Genomic DNA, 15,759 nt, shown 5'->3' with positions numbered 1-15,759 from the left:
TACAGTGTGCGTCAGACACACGGGCAGTGAACGTGGAGCAGCGCATTGGGTGTCTGAATGAAAGGGAGCGCCAAGGGTTCCCCTCCTGAGACCTGTGTGATGTGATGTAGTCGGTGCCTGATGCCTCGTGAATGCCGCCCGCTGTGCTTTGTTGCCTAGGCCTCTGCTGGTGTTGGCTTATTCTTGGTGAGGTGCTTGACTACTTTCTAGAATTAGGACCAAGTAGAACATTGCCTGTATCTGCAGTCCTAGCGCAGGCCTTAGTAACTATTTGAGTTGAATGCATTCATGAATTATTCCTTGCAGTCCACATTTATAGATGGTCTGCAGTGATTCAGGCTCTTGGTAAAAGCTCAGATCAGAAACAGGGTGGGCAATGGGAAGGAGGCCCAGGGAAAGAGCAGGTGTTGCTCAGGACCTGCCCTAGAAGCTGGCATTTCAGAGACATTCATTGCTTTGTTTCACCTTCACAGCATCTGGAGCAGGTCCGTCTTAGCACAGAGGAAGCCACTGAGGCCCCTTACCCAGTGTCACACCCGTAGTGAGAGGTCCAAATCGATCTCTTTCCAGAGCTTTTGCTTCTTCTGCTACATCACATCACTTTCCCAAAGCCACGTCTACACCCCTGACATCAGGGCCTGCCTGAGTTGCACACGCCTGGTGGAGCTGCACTGTGTGTGTGGTCTGCAGAGGGTGCCAGTAGCTGACTCTCCTTGTCTATGTCAGAGGGTTGTGGAGCCCCTGTGGTTTGGCCGCCGAGTGTCCTGGGTGAGCTGTGTAGGTGCTCAGATTAGATGACAAAATCTCCTCTCCTGCCCCGCCGTCTGCCCACCAGAGGCCATCTAGGAGTTGTCCTTCTTCACTCCCAGGACAGTTTCTCCACCCCCTGGGTTATAACATTGTAGCTTTATAGGACATTGTCTTGCCCAGTTTAAGAGTTATTCTTCCAGAATCCTCTTTTCTCTCCCCTCCACCCCAGCAGTTGATGCTTCCGTCCATCACGGCGCCGACCCACTGAGAGCATCGCTGGTTTCTTGCTGCTCCGGTAACAGACTGAGCTTTGTCAGTCCCCTCTGTGTCCCTAGTGCCTGGCCCCGTGCTGGGCTCAGAGTCCTAGAGCCAAGAACGCATCTGTTCCTGAGGGGCCCTTCCTGGGTTTAAAATCCATGGAGTCCAGCCCGAGGCTCACTCGGGTGCTAGCCTCCCCACGTGGACTGGGGGCTGCCGTCTGCCCAGTGTTACAGAGACTTCACAGCTGAGACTTAGATTCACTTGCCGATGCCGCCTTCCTGGCAAGGGGTCTTTATTTAGTGTGCTTGTCGCTCTTCTTTGCTCACACGGAGACGGGAGGGTCACAACAGGATCTCGCCCGCTGTGCTCATCTTCCTACAGAGTTTTCAGTGTTCAGGCAGAGGACTGACATGTGGTCATTTAACTTACCAAAACATTTCCCACTGCTGTCAAACGGCAGAATTATTCAGAGGCGTGAGTAGGTTTTGTAATATATAATCCTGAATTAATAAAAGAGTCAAGCAGAACTTTCTCTATCCTGATTAATGTTTCTTGAATGACGTTTGGTGATACTTGGAGATCCTGTCATTACACTCAGTCTCTACCTTAAAGACAGGTTGAAGGTGAAATTACCGTCGGAAGATTTTAGTTTCCATCGCATCTTGCATACATTTCACCATTAGCTTTTATTTATTTATTTTTAAATTAATTTATTCATTTTATTTTTGTCTGCGTTGGGTCTTCGTTGTTGCCACGGGCTTTCTCTAGTTGCCGCGAGCAGGGGCTACTGTTTGTTGCGGTGCACGGGCTTCTCATTGCGGTGGCTTCTCTTGTTGCGGAGCACGGGCTCTAGGTGTGTGGGTTTCAGTAGTTGTGGCACATGGGCTCAGTAGTTGTGGCTCGTGGGCTCTAGAGCGCAGGCTCAGTAGTTGTGGCGCATGGGCTTAGTTGCTCCGCAGCATGTGGGGTCTTCCTGGACCAGGGCTCGAACTCGTGTCCCCTGCATTGGCAGGTGGATTCTTAACCACTGCGCCACCAGGGAAGCCCCTTACCATTAGCTTCTAACTTCCAGGTCTGCCTGAGAACTCCTCCAGGGTGGGGTTGTCTCGCTGAGCTCCCGGCATCCGGAGTAGCATCTGGCCCACGCGGGGGCTTCCTCAGCGCGTATGGAGGGCTGGAGGAGGGTTCCAAGCCCGCAGGTGGGAAAGCTGCTCGCAGGAAGGGCCTGCACAGCCTGTGGTCACCAGCGCACTGCAGCCTGGCTGAGATGGAGCCTAGGTGCTAATGCAGGAGTCACATTATTTACCTGCTGCTTGGTGCTGGCACCTAAGGTGAGAACACCTTTGGGCTCAAGTTGGAGGGTGCTCGGGGGGCTCAGAGGTGGATCCGGCTGATGGCTTCCAGGATTGGGTCAGGGGTTGGGCTTATTAATTAAGTTTGAACCGAGACACATACAACTGCCTTCAATTTTTTAATGAATGCAGCTGTGCGTTGGGTGTTTAATGTTGTTTTATTTAATCCTCACAAAATCTAAGGAGGCTAGGTAGTTATCTAGCAGCGTCTTCCCTGCTTGTCTGAGTTTCTGGAGCACCATGGTGGGCTTGGGAGTGGGGTTCAGGGCCACTTCCTAAGCCAGCTCTGGGGACAAAGGCTCATTCTTAGGAACTGGTCAGGATGGGAAAATGTGGGCACAGCTGGGAATCGGTGATGTCAGGCCATGAAGGTCCACGTGGCTTCTCCATGAGGGAGACTGCTAGGTGACCTTTGCCCTTTTACCTCAGGCTAAGTCTGTGTTTCCACAGCCTCCCTTTATTTTTGGTTTCTTCACCTGTAAAATGGAGATGATGGTTGTACTTCCTCAAGGAATAAACTGGATAATCCAGGTAGGAGCTTATAAAGCAGTGCCCAGCCCCGGGAAGTATGTGCTTCCTGGCGGCTCTGTTTTACCTGCAGCCAGGGCCTTTGAGAAGCAGACCAGGGTGGGTGTCCGTTCTCCCACCACTGGTTCCTGAGAAGGAGCTTTACCTCCATGCCCGGCTTTGGAAGTGGTGGACTCCCTCCCCATCTCCCTTCCCTGACTGTGCTCCCTGTTTGCAGGCAAGCAGTTAGATTAGGCATCGCCAGCTAAGAATGTTTTCTGGAAATTGTGAAGGCTTGACAGGGAAGAAACTGTTCCTCTTACATACATTAAGGGGGAAATAGATACACACAATTTGTGTTTGTTGTCGTTTATGAGCCTATAGCCACTTCATTAGCTTAGCAATATAAAAAGACATTTTTTTGCATTAGTTGAATCGGTACCTGAAACTATCTCATATACAGTGCAGTAATATGCAGTGGTCCAGGGGAGAAAAGCAAACGTGTCTTGGGGGAGAAATCCTCGAATTCTCTCTTCCTCCATGGGAGAACACCACCAGCAGTCCCGGGAAGGCCCGTGGGGCTTTCGCCGTCTGCCCCTGTTTCTTCCACATGCATCCTGGCTGGAGCAGGGTGAAGCCCAGAGTCCCCCTTGGGGAGCAGACTTGCAGGACTGCAGACAGGGAGGGCCCTGTGCACACAGCAGCCCTCGTGTTCCTGGGCTGTGGGCTGTGGGCTGGTGCGGCTCACCTCAGCCCCACGGGAGCTGAGTGGCTCTTCACCCGCAGGAATGTAGTCTGATTAACCACTCTTCTGAGAGGAAACCAGGAGAGCATTGTTTCAGTGTCCTATTCACAGCTGGTTCTGAGTCTAAATGTGGTTTAGGATACAGTGAAGCATTTGAAAGCTGCTGGTAATGAATGGTTTTCCAGTGAGAGGGGAGATGGGAGGAGAGGGAGGGAGCCTGCGGATGTGCTCTGAGCAGCCCTGCTTGAAGGTGAGGGGGGAGGAGAACAACCTCCCTGCTCAGAGGCTGGCCGTCCAGAGCAGGAGACCGGGAGGCAGTGACCCTGGATTCTTGGTGTCGAGCAGGAGGTGGCCCGGGCTGGATCCCAGGGGCCGGCAGCTGACTGCTGGAAGGCCTGCCAGAGCCTGTGAGGCTCAGAGCATGGAAGGTAGCTGGGGTGGGAGGTCCATCCCCATTCAATGAATCTTACAAAAGGGATGTATGAGGTGCAGTGTGAACATCTAACGGGAGAGACCCAGCCTAGCCCAGGGGCCAGGAAACAGCCTTCCCAGAGAGGGTCATCTAGGCTGAGCTGTGGATGAGTAGACATTTGCCAGGGGAAAATTTTTAAATGCCTTTCTTTGAAAGGCACATTTTATTTAAGATATAGTACATTCAAGGCCTTAATAATTCCATTTCAGTACATAAAAAATAGTAAATGATACAATGTATCATTTCATATCATACTTTTGTATCATATCATACAATGTATCATATCATATTTTTCTGCATGAAGTATGTGCTTGGTGATCAGTTCTCAGTCTTATTTGACTTTTCAGCAGCATTTGACATTCTTCACTCTCTGATTCTAGAATACTTCCTTTATCTGATACCATCTATACACAAACTGTCACCAGCCCAGAGCCCTCTGAACTCCAGATTAATTTATTTATCCACTTGGATGTCTGGCTTACCAACGTAACATGCCTCAAACTCAACTCCTCACCTTCCTGTCCAAACCAGCAATCCCACATCTCCTTAACGAGAACTCCATCCTTTGAATTGCATCTTAGACCCACCCCTCCATTGCATTTCCCGTGAGACACACCCATCACAGAGTCTGTCCACACCCCTCCATTGCATTTCCCGTGAGACACACCCATCACAGAGTCTGTCCACAGTCTCTCTGCTTCAGGCCACCTCCACTGCTGCCGTGCTGTGCTGACCTGCCTGATCGTTTCAGTGGTCGCCCAGTGAAGCCTGCGTTCCCCTGCAGGCGCTTCTCAGCACAGGGGACAGGCCCCTCCCCTGGTCAGATGCTCCACTCATAGAATAAAACCTGCAGGCCTGGTAACAGCCTGTAAGGTCCCGTGTGCTGGGCCCCTGGGCCCCTGGGCCCCACAGGCATCCTCGTGTTCTCCCCTTGGCTGTTTTTGGCTTCAGCCCAGTGGCCTCCTTACTCTTCTTTGGATGTTGCTGGGTTTCCTCGTGCCTCAGAGCTCGTGAGCTCACCACTTCCTCTGTCTGGGTACTTCCCTGACCCTTTCTCCTGCCTTGCCTCTTCCTCTTCAGGGCTTTATGGAAGTGTCACTTTTCAGTGACGCACTCTCCTCGACTGTCCTGTTTACACACCCAAACTGGCAGTCCGTATCTCCCACCACTGCTTTTATTTAAATCAACATCTGACATTCTATGCGTATCCTTTCCACCCCTGAGGGCCGGGAAACTTGTCTGTTTTGTTGTGTGCTGTATAGCCTCAGCACAAAGAACAGGGACTGGCATAGAGCAGGCTTTGAAAAATATTTATGATGAATGGACTGACCTGATGAGAATCAGCAGGGCTCAGATCTCAGAAGTTACCTCATGGAGTAATGGGAATGCCTAGGATGGTTGGCAGGATTGAGCAGATGGGCATCACAAGCATTAAGGGTGGCATTCCCTTTTTTTTTTTTTTTTTTTTCTTTTTGGGGTGGGCTGGGCTTGGCTGTAGTTTTTATATCTTATTTATTTATTTATTTGGCTGTGTTGGGTCTTCGTTGCTGCGTGTGGACTTTCTCTAGTTGTGGCGAGCAAGGGCTACTCTTTGTTGCGGTGCGTGGGCTTCTCATTGTGGTAGCTTCTCTTGTTGCAGAGCACGGGTTTTAGGTGCGTGGGCTTCAGTAGTTGTGGCTCACGGGCTCTAGAGCACAGTCTCAGTAGTCATGGCGCACGGGCTTGGTTGCTCCACGGCATGTGGGATCTTCCCAGAGCAGGGCTTGAACCCATGTCCCCTGCACTGGCAGGCGGATTCTTAACCACTGTGCCACCATGGAAGTCCAGTTTTTATATCTTAAGTTCATCCTAAGTTCAGGGTGAGTTTTTTGAACTTTGAACCATTGACTTACCACAAATGCTACCTGCAAATAGTCCGTATTTGCCAACTCAGTAAAGCAAATGGTTGATAACAGCTTGATTGGTAAATTCTTGTGAATTTTTTTAAAAATGTAAATTGAAGAAGATTAAATTAATCATACTTCTGAGTTCATGGTAAACTAGTGTCACTATTTCATGCAAGGCTACTCTTGTTTGTCTGTCGTTAATCTTTTTTATCCCATCCCCACTCCATTCCCTATAGACAGTACTTCGAATGTGTTTAATATATATCATTTTTGGTATACATTCTTAAAAAATGTAATAATAAATAACACTTGTATAGAACTTACTATGTCCCAGATGAATGCGGCATTCTTCATCATTTGGATGTTGGCTTAATTTTGTAAAGTTCAAAACATATCTGAAGTAGTTTATGAAGACCCACACACAAATCTGAACTCAAGAATATTACGTTTGAGAAATTTCTTTTGTTGTTTTTCTCCCTCTTTGCCTGTAGCTACTCAATTTTTCCATCTTTTTTTGCTCAAGACTCTGCTTTTAAGATGTAAAGGTTTGATTTCCACTGATGAATTGGCATGTAAGTAGTACTGGGGATTAGGTCAGTTCTTTTTCATTTTTTAAAAATAAAGTGTCTTCTAGATAGAATTGAGAGTGTTTAGACTGAGAGGCGAAACAAAGGTCTCTTGGCTGTGTCCCTTGAACTGTGTTTTCTAGACTGAGTAATGAGATGGTTTTCTGTCTATTGAGACAGTAAGACCCTCAGGCTGAAGGTTTGTTGTACCTTTTAAAGGTAGGTTGTCCTCCTCAGCATGTTGCCTGAGGGCACGTGGCCCACTGTGGACATTCAGGGCATGGGTTCAGGGTCTGGTTCTGTTACTGGTGGTGGGAGCTGGGCTGATTTTTCTCTGACATCTGTCTCCCTCTTCCATCATCTGAGTTGAAATCTAAATTATTATGCCTTTCTTGAACCTTGTAAAGCACTGACGGGGGTAGTAGCCCTGAAGGTTACTGGGTCTCAGTTAGCACGCTGTGTGAATGCTCCTCCGCAGAGCATCCTGCCAGGGGGAGAGAGGCAGAGTAGATTGCACCCTGGAGCTCGCGGCAGGCAGGAAGCCCGTGCCTGTGAATCCTGTGAGCAGCTCTGCCAGCATGGGGTGACATTTCTTTTTTTTAAGATTTATTACTTATTTATTTATTTACTTTATTCATTACTTTTGGCCCCGTCGGTCTTAGTTGTGGCTCGCGGGCTCTTGTTGAGGCGCGCAGGCTCAGTAGTTGCCGCACGTGGGCTTAGTTGACCTGCAGCATGTGAGATCTTAGTTCCCTGACCAGGGATCAAACCCGCGTCCGCTGCATTATAAGGAGGATTCTTTACCGCTGGACCACCAGCGAAGTCCCGGTGTAATGTTTCTGGTAGGATCTGTTGTAGGAGAGTGAGAGTCCTGCTGTTAAAGGCCTGGTGACATTACCTCTTGACCAAGGCGGCCCCGCCGTCTGAGTCCAGCACCTGAGCTCAGCTGCCTTCACGGGCCCTGTGGGTCTCGAGTCAGCATGGGCACTAAGGAAATACTGAAACCTGTGGGAAAGTGATTTTCCAGGAGGGCTAGAGAACGTCCCCACTTGTGATGAGGACTAGTACTGGAAGAAGGCAGTGAGAACCACTAACACCTGTGACATCCTGAAGCGGGCTGGGGGTTCGTGGACACACTTCCTCAGCAGAGATTGCCCGGTGCTGCGCCAGATGCTGCGGATGGAGATGCAGTGGCTGGGGTCCCTACTCTTGGGCAGTGTCCGTGGGGAAGACAGGAGCAAACAGCTCGCGGTCAAAGCACAGGGGCAGAGCGGGGCCCGGAGCGGGTGGGGGTCAGGAGGCACCTGGAGATGGCACCCGGGCTGCGTCTCACAGCTGCGGGAGGAGGGCGGATTCACAGAGAATCAGCTTGGCCTGCATCTCAACCTGGACTCGCCTTGCTTTGTGACACAGGCCCAAGTCCAGGGTAGAGATGATTAGACCTGTTTGCTCACCTAAGACTGTATTTGTTTGGTAGTTTGAATTGTGATCATCACAGTTTTTTAAGGGAATACATATCTGTGTTTCACTTATTTTTTTCACCTGATGGTTTGCATTGCTAAATATAAGATCAATTTCTTGTACTCCACTGTCAGATTTATTTGGAAAAATTTACTCTGTTCCTTTGCTGACCCCTACTGGGAGAAAAGTGTATGGTACTCTTCAGAAGTAATGGGTACTTGTATATGCTGAATTGTGTGTGTGTGTGTGTGTGTGTGTGTGTGTGTGTGTGTATTTTTTGTGGCCACACTGCGTGACACGTAGCATCTTAGTTCCCTGACCAGGGGTCGAACCTGTGCCCCCTGCAGTGGAGGCGTGGAGTCTTAACCACTGGACCACCAAGGAAGTCCCTGAATTATACATTTCCGTTTACTGTTTTTACTCCCCACCAGACTCTAAGCTCTGTCTGCCTTATTAACCTTATATCTAGCACTTACCTCAGAGTAATAAGCACATAGTAGGTGCACGGTAAATATGTGTTGCACGTAGAAGTAATTGATGTCTAATTCAGAAAGTGTACGGTGTTTGAGATTTTCTGTGAAAGCTGATAAAGCTGTTTTCTGTTTTTTGTTTTTCATTTATTTATTTGGTTGCGCCAGGTCTTAGTTGTGGCAGGGGGGCCCCTTAGTTGTGGCTCAGGGGCTCCTTAGTTGCGGCATGCATGTGGGATCTAGTTCCCTGACCAGGGGTCGAACGCAGGCCCCCTGCATTGGGAGCACGGAGTCTTAACCCCTGTGCCACCAGGGAAGCTCCCTGATAATGCTGTTCTATAAGATGTTTAAATTGACCGTCAGAGTGACTGCAGGCCTAGGGCTTCTCCTCCCCCACCACCCGCCCCGCGGTGTAAGTATGAAAGTGACTAACTCAGGGAGCATTTTAACGGATTTGACCTGAATTCAGAGCTCTTTCTTTGTGCCATCCAGAATGTGAACAGCTCAAACTTTTTTTCCAGGATCTTTACTTTATATAGCAAATCTTTGCCCCTGGATCTGGCCTGTCGCGTGTGGGATGTGTTCTGTCGTGACGGGGAGCAGTTTCTGTTCCGCACGGCCCTGGGCCTCCTGAAGCTGTTCGAGGACATCCTGACCCACATGGACTTCATTCACATAGCTCAGTTCCTAACGAGGCTGCCCGAGGACTTGCCTGCAGAGGAACTTTTTGCTTCCATAGCTACAGTTCAGATGCAAAGTCGAAACAAGAAGTGGGCTCAGGTAAGCGGGTCTTTTGTTCTCTACTCCGTAGAGCGATGGCTCAGTAGTCTGATTCAGGAAGTGAGTTATGCCCAGTGCCCTTTGAGGAAACAGCCCTCTCTGGAGTAGTTCTTGGGCTGGAAGTGAGGTGACCTGGGCTTGAGGCTCAGCTCTGCCACAGGGGGGTCTTGGGCAGGCGTTTCCTCTTTGGGTCTCTGCCAGAAGAAGGGGCTGGAGAATAAAAGCCTTCCCCCTCATTCTGCAGTGGCGCTGGGAGGTCAGAACCCCTGGTTTGCCGTTGCAGTACTCTCTGCGTGTTAGATAGTATTTTGTAAAACAAGCCTTCCCCCCTTTTTTTAAATGTCAGAGACAGTAAACAAAAGGAACTAACTTGTCCCCATCTCACCGATAAACAAAGGAGGCCCAAAGAGGTGAACTGTGTGTTCTCAGTAGGTGCAGAGGCAGAGGAGGGTGGGCGGAGGAGGGGGAGGGGGGAGGGCGGGAGGAGGGCTTCCCTGGATGTGGGGATATGTTGCTCCGGCTCGAGCAGCTGAGCTGGTAGCACGGGCGCGCGTCCACCCCGGGCCTGCTTCTTCTAGGTTCCCCTCTTCTCCTCTGGACACACCCCTCTTAGGTTTTATCCCCTGTGGGATTGGCTGTTGTTGTCTGGTTCCAGTCTTGATCATTCTGAAAGGGAAAAAATAAAACCTTGCTTCCTGACCCTGCGTATGCTCAGTCTGCCTGAGCATCAGGTCCTAGGGGAGGCTTGTACTTGCTCAAGTATGCCATACAGTGCTTGTTCCTGATTAATCTTTTTTATTAGTAGAAGACTTAAAGTACATTCAAAAATAGAATAAAATAGAATAACGCACCCCCATGTGCCTGTCAAATATCCAGTCAGTTTCAGATTTCTGTTTTCAAATGTCAGCAGTAGCTTTATAGTTTGCTTAAGTCAAGATCCAAATAAGGTCTACACATTGCAGTTGGTTGAAAGTTCTTTTAAGTCTTTTTTTTAGTGTATAGGCTACCCACCTTTCCGCTTCTCCCTTCCCCCTTTATTTATTGAGGAAACGAGGTCATTTGTCCAATAGCAGTTCCCACCATCTGGATTTTGCTGGTTCTATCCCTCTGGTGTTTTAAAAATTCATTCATTCATTCATTCATTCATTCATACCTGCCACGCAGCGCAGCACGCGGATCTTAGTTCCCCGATCAGGGACTGAACCCGTGCCCCCCGCGGTGAAAGCGCAGAGTCTTAACTACTGGACCACCGGGGAAGTCCCCTGTGGTGGTGTTTAATGCGGTCCTTCTCCTCTGTATTTCCTGTAAACTGACAGATCTGAAGGCCCAGTCAGTTTTTATGTTTGGCTAGATTACTTCATAGGTGATTAGACTCTCTCCCTTTGATCTTAGTTAGCAGCCTCTTTATTTTTATAACAGCTTTATTAATTTACATACCATAAAATTCACCTTTTTAACAGTGTACAATTCAGTTCCTGTTTATTTATTAACCAGAGCGAGGTTCCCCTCTCACCTGGGCCCTTTGGTCTGCCTCCCGGCTGGTCCTTCCTCACTTCCTTGTCCTGTTATATGATGCTCTCTGGCTGGTGGTCTTCCTTCCTATCTGGGTCTTTTGGGAAGGAGCACAACTGCTATAGTGGGCCCTTGGGTGATACTGTGAAATGCTCCCCTGGTTTTACAGGGCGGGGTGGGCACTGTTTTGTGCTTAGTGTGGCATGAGTTGCATTTCTGAAATAAATACGTTCAGTTTATAAAAAGGAATGAAGTACTGACTCATGCTACAGCATGGATGCACCTTCAAAACATTACGTTAAGTGAAAAAGCCAGACACTAAAGACCACATACTCTGTGGTTCCACTGTATGCAATTTCAGAAAGGGAAATCTGTAGAGACAGGAAGTAGATTAGTGGTTGCCAAGGGAATGGGCGAGGTGGGGGGCAGGGCTGTGATAGCTGGAGGATGGGGTGATGAAAATGTTCTAAAATTGACTGTGGCGAGGGTTGCACATATCTACGAATATACTAAAAGCCACTGAATTGTGCACTTCAAATGGGTGAATTGTGTGGTATGTGAACTGTATCTCAGCAAAGCCGTTAAAACAACTCAGCTCAAGTGTGAGCAGGACTGGCTGTATAATTATCAGGGATCTGGCGAGAGGGAAGAAGAGCCTTTCTCTGATTAAGAAACAAGTGGGGCTTCCCTGGTGGCGCAGTGGTTGGGAGTCCGCCTGCCAATGCAGGGGACATGGGTTCGTGCCCCAGTCTGGGAGGATCCCACATACCGTGGAGCGGCTGGGCCCGTGAGCCATGGCCGCTGAGCCTGCGCGTCCGGAGCCTGTGCTCCGCAATGGGAGAGGCCACAACAGTGAGAGGCCCGCGTACCGCAAAAAAAAAAAAAAAAGAAAAAGAAAAGAAATATCCTTAATTAGTATTAGTATTTTTCCGTAAGATTACGGAAAAACCCAAAGGAACTTTTTGGCCACCCCAGTATTACACTGGTCCTTCCCTCTATCCCCACCCTCACCCGCGTACCCACAGAGACACGCAAAGAGAGACGGACTGAATCCAGATCTGTCAATTTGCTCCTTGCATTTTAGGTGAAAATTATTGGTTAAAACCAGGTCAAAGGTTATTAAATAGTAGGACATTCTCTAACGGTGGGACAGTAATAGGCGTCAGCCTGATGGTAGGCACCAGCGAGTTTATTTAGTTCCAGGTCCCATGGGAATTGTGCTTTATGCACGTTTCTCTTAAACACTGTGCTTAAGGTTAAGATCCTGGTGAGCTTTACAAAACAGTTAAATGTTTATGTTTGGTTGAAAGTGTCATTTACTTAGAGGTAGAGAGGGGGACTTTACCCTTAGCCCTTCTGTGCAATTTACTTGAAACCCACATAAAATGTTTCTGCTTTCCCCCTGTACTTTGTAATTCAATTAAAGTGGCATAGTGCCTGGCCCCAGTAGTTCAGCACAGGTGCTACAGAGAGTCCCTTGGTTTTGAAATCAGACAGATCTGGGTTGAGTCCGTATGAGCTGTTTGGCTTTTAGCAGGTCACTTGTATGAGTGTCTGTTGTTCAGGTGACTTACAGTGTTGTGTGGATTAAACAGCTGCTGTGCTGGAGGTGCCTGGTGAGGGCCCTGCTTGGCTAGAGTGGGCATGAGATAAGTGGGGCCTATTGTTATGTCCCGGCTGTTGTTAAGCAATCTGGGTGGAAGGTAATGTTTTTAAAAACAAAGGTGGTAACTAACAGCTGAGCACCCAGTCGGAGGAGCCCAGTTGCCTCGGGAACTCCCAGGGAGCCGTGCGAGGAGCTGATGCCTCTTAGGCCTTGGAAGGAGGAGCTGATGTCTCTTAGGCCTTGGAAGGCTGCATCGTTTGCTGGTGGAGAGAGAGGGGCGGGGCAGCGGGGGCAGCTGCGTGTGAGGGCCCCGTAGGGCGTTGGCATTCTAGAGTGGGGCGTGCTGGGGCTGGAGCCAGACTGTGGAAGGAGCGGAGCCCTGTAGCCCTGCCTTGACGTGGGTACCTGCTGGCTGGTGGGAAGTGGTTGTAGACATTAGCCTGGCGACGGCGTGGTCGGATTTCCATGCTGAAGGGTGGATCTGGATGCAGGCGTGGCAGACGGACCAGAGAAGTGGCTGGTGGGGAGGCAGAAGTGGCGGGTGATAGGAGGCTGTCAGGACCTGTGTTCAGTGTGTATTGCAGATCACCCACTGATGTCTTCCTGTGATTCCCAGGTACTGACCGCCTTGCAGAAGGACAGCCGGGAAATGGAGAAAGGAAGCCCGTCTCTCAGACACTGAGGCGGCAGGTGGACTTGTGCTCGGCACTGAAGCAGTTCTCCAAGTGGCACCTGTGTTGTTTAGGCGGACATACTGGCAGCTCCGAAGGACAGGGGCTATTTTCACGTTTGATTCCTAATGCTGGAGTTGGCCTTAAACAAAACAAAACAAAACAAAAAAACTTTTAAAAGAATTAAACCAAGGCTAAGCCTTAAGAAGCTCAGTGGAATGATGGCCATGGCCAACCACCGCATATTCCGCATGGTTTAAAAATAGGGCAGTGGCTAATCCCCCCCCCTCATTTCAGCAAAAGTTAATTAAATTGTAATGCCTTTATGTCAACTACTGGAAAGTACATTACAATTTTTCATAGCCAGGGTGCATGAGAAATGTTATTTGGGAGATCTCAGAGATGTTATTGGCTCATATTTACATATTTTCGTCAGAAAGGGATTGCTGATTTAGTTACCGAGATAATCTTTCGAGGGCCGCCGGTCATGTTTTTAAAGCCCAACTACCAAAGATAACATTACAGGAAAATGGGTTCTCACAGGACAGCCACTGACGAGTGCGCGTGGGCTCCCCGGGACACGATCTGACCTTCAGGTCGACCTTCTACCACGTTGCCTTGACAGAATTCCAGCAGGAGGGCTGACAGTGCATGTTTAGGTTGCAGTGGGAGCCCTGCTGTCCCAGAGGCTGCGCCCACGTTTGTCCAGCGGTGGCGACGAGTCCAAGCAGGAGGAGGTGTGCACAGAGACGCTGCGAAAGTTGAGACGGGCTTCACGCTGGTGGGAAACGGACGGCGGCGGCCCCTCTGAGCCAGAGGGGAGGCAAGAGGGTGTTAAGACGCGCCCCCTCGTGCACCCTCCTGGCTCCTCTGGAGGCCGGTGCAGCATGGCGGGGTCGGGGGCTGCTCCCTTGCTCTGGCAGCGCACTCCCCTTGTCCCCTAGATGGCAGGCGCTGTCCCGTGCGCGGTGATCCCGCCTTACGCATTTGACTTACGGACGGACGGACGGTTGGAAGGACTGAGAATCCAGCAGCCCGCACATCTTGTCAGGATTCTCAGTGTCCGTGCTGGCAGCCTTTCCCCCGCATAGCTGGTTTTCCCCAAGTTCGTTAGCAACTTTTTTGTTCTAGCTTTTCCTTGACTAATTTGGAGAACTTTGTATTGAGAACTTCGGCTATCCAAATTCAAAGACGTGAAGAGCTTTGGCACAGAAGAGTCCAAAGGACAGGCCAGTCTCCATGGAAACCGGTTCCATGCTAATGCATTGGCATGTTGGTCTCCGGCGCGCTCAGTAGGCCAGGTTCAAGGGCACCTGCTTCCCTGCAGCCCTTCTCAGCCACCTGTCCCACCCCCAGGGAGTGCCCCCAGCTGACCTGGTTCCTGATATCAGGAGCGCCCTCGGCTCTGAAAGCATAGCGTGCGGCAGGGAGACACGGGTTGGGGTAGAGCCTAACTACGGCATTATTTTTATAGGTTTTCTATATCTGCCATATCCGCCGATGACACTTCAGGTACAAAGCAAGGTGCCGAGCCAGTGGCCATCCTCATGCCCTCCGTCCCAGCTCTGTTCCGTGTGTCATGTTTTCCCTTGTGTTCCTGGCTGAACTCTCCAGGGAGGTTGCAGAGCATCTTGCGTACACTGTCTGCCTCAGCCTTTAAACGCTGACTTGCCTGACCTCTTGGAGGAGGTGTTCTGTCTCCGCCCAGCTCTCGGCAGCCTTCCAGACACAGCCGTTCCCTGACTTCATGCGGCTGAGTATAACCCAGGCTGAGCCCAGCCTGGGAAATGGGCCGCGAGCCCTGTCACGCCGTTCCTCACGGATCTACTTGGTTTTGTTCCATGACATGGGCTTTCTGTTCTTGAAAGATGTATATATTTTCTTACTGTACATAAAGATGTTCCTTAAGTGGTGACAGAAAGTGACGCAGCAAGGGGCGTGGGCAAGTTATTGAGAATGCGTTTGTGCAACTTCATGTGTAGTCAGACCCCAGCCCTCAACATTATTGTCAGACACTTTGACATAAATCTCTTTGGATAGCACCATATATGCATTACATTTTTAAACAGGATTCCAGGCCAATCTGGAATACTTCCACATCTCTAGTTCAGAGGAGGTTTTCCTGACCTGTCCAGGGACCACACGAGCTCTTGCCAGTTTGATGCGTCCACTTCAGAGGCCGGGAAGTTCTAAGTCCCAGTCTAGGGTCACTTTGCCCCTTTCCGCAGAAGGCTGCCGGGCAGCACAGGGCTGTGCTTCTCTGCTTGACGTTCTCGTTTAGGAAAACTGGAAGCAGAAGTTTAAGTGCAGCCCCTGGAAGTCTGCCCTCTCCACTTCCCGTGCCATTGATGTTCAGGATGTGAGACTTCAGGTTTTGGGACCTCTGTGCAGCTGGCACTTCAGAGGCGGATGCTGTGTCCCCCACCAGTCATTGAAATCCCATCTGGAAAAACGTTCACTTTAAAGGGTACTTTTTAACTGCTCAGTTTTGGACTATTTTAAATAGTTTGCTGATAGAAAACCCCTGATAACACTTGCTACATATCATGTTTTAATTGCTTGTACAGTTAACCTTTTAATTTTATTTAGTAAAGTGTATCAAACTAGGACTTTTTCAATTGTAAATATGTGGTTTTATTAAATAAAAGTCATGTAAAATTGTTACTTACGTTCACGGCAGTTTGGTTTAAAGTTGGAGTTCTCACCCTGAAGTATGGTAA

At 49.5% G+C, this 15,759-nt stretch overlaps 1 protein-coding gene across 2 annotated transcripts in view; it reads left to right on the top strand.

Moving 5' to 3' along the window:
- The window catches only part of TBC1D14 (TBC1 domain family member 14), a 90,564-nt gene extending 77,193 nt beyond the window's left edge, over positions 1–13,371 (top strand). For both annotated transcript variants that reach the window (XM_079717139.1, XM_079717140.1), the window contains exons 12-13: positions 8,992–9,250; positions 12,985–13,371. In XM_079717139.1, the coding sequence (XP_079573265.1) occupies positions 8,992–9,250; positions 12,985–13,050 (325 nt within the window). In that variant the 3' untranslated portion in view covers positions 13,051–13,371. The remainder of the gene's footprint in view (positions 1–8,991; positions 9,251–12,984) is intronic.
- The last annotated feature ends 2,388 nt before the right edge of the window (positions 13,372–15,759 follow it).

This window comes from Hyperoodon ampullatus (assembly GCF_949752795.1).
Source record: "Hyperoodon ampullatus genome assembly, chromosome: 1".
Lineage (NCBI taxonomy): Eukaryota > Metazoa > Chordata > Mammalia > Artiodactyla > Ziphiidae > Hyperoodon > Hyperoodon ampullatus.
Note: the sequence above shows the minus strand (reverse complement) of the source record. Positions and strands in the feature narration are given on the sequence as shown.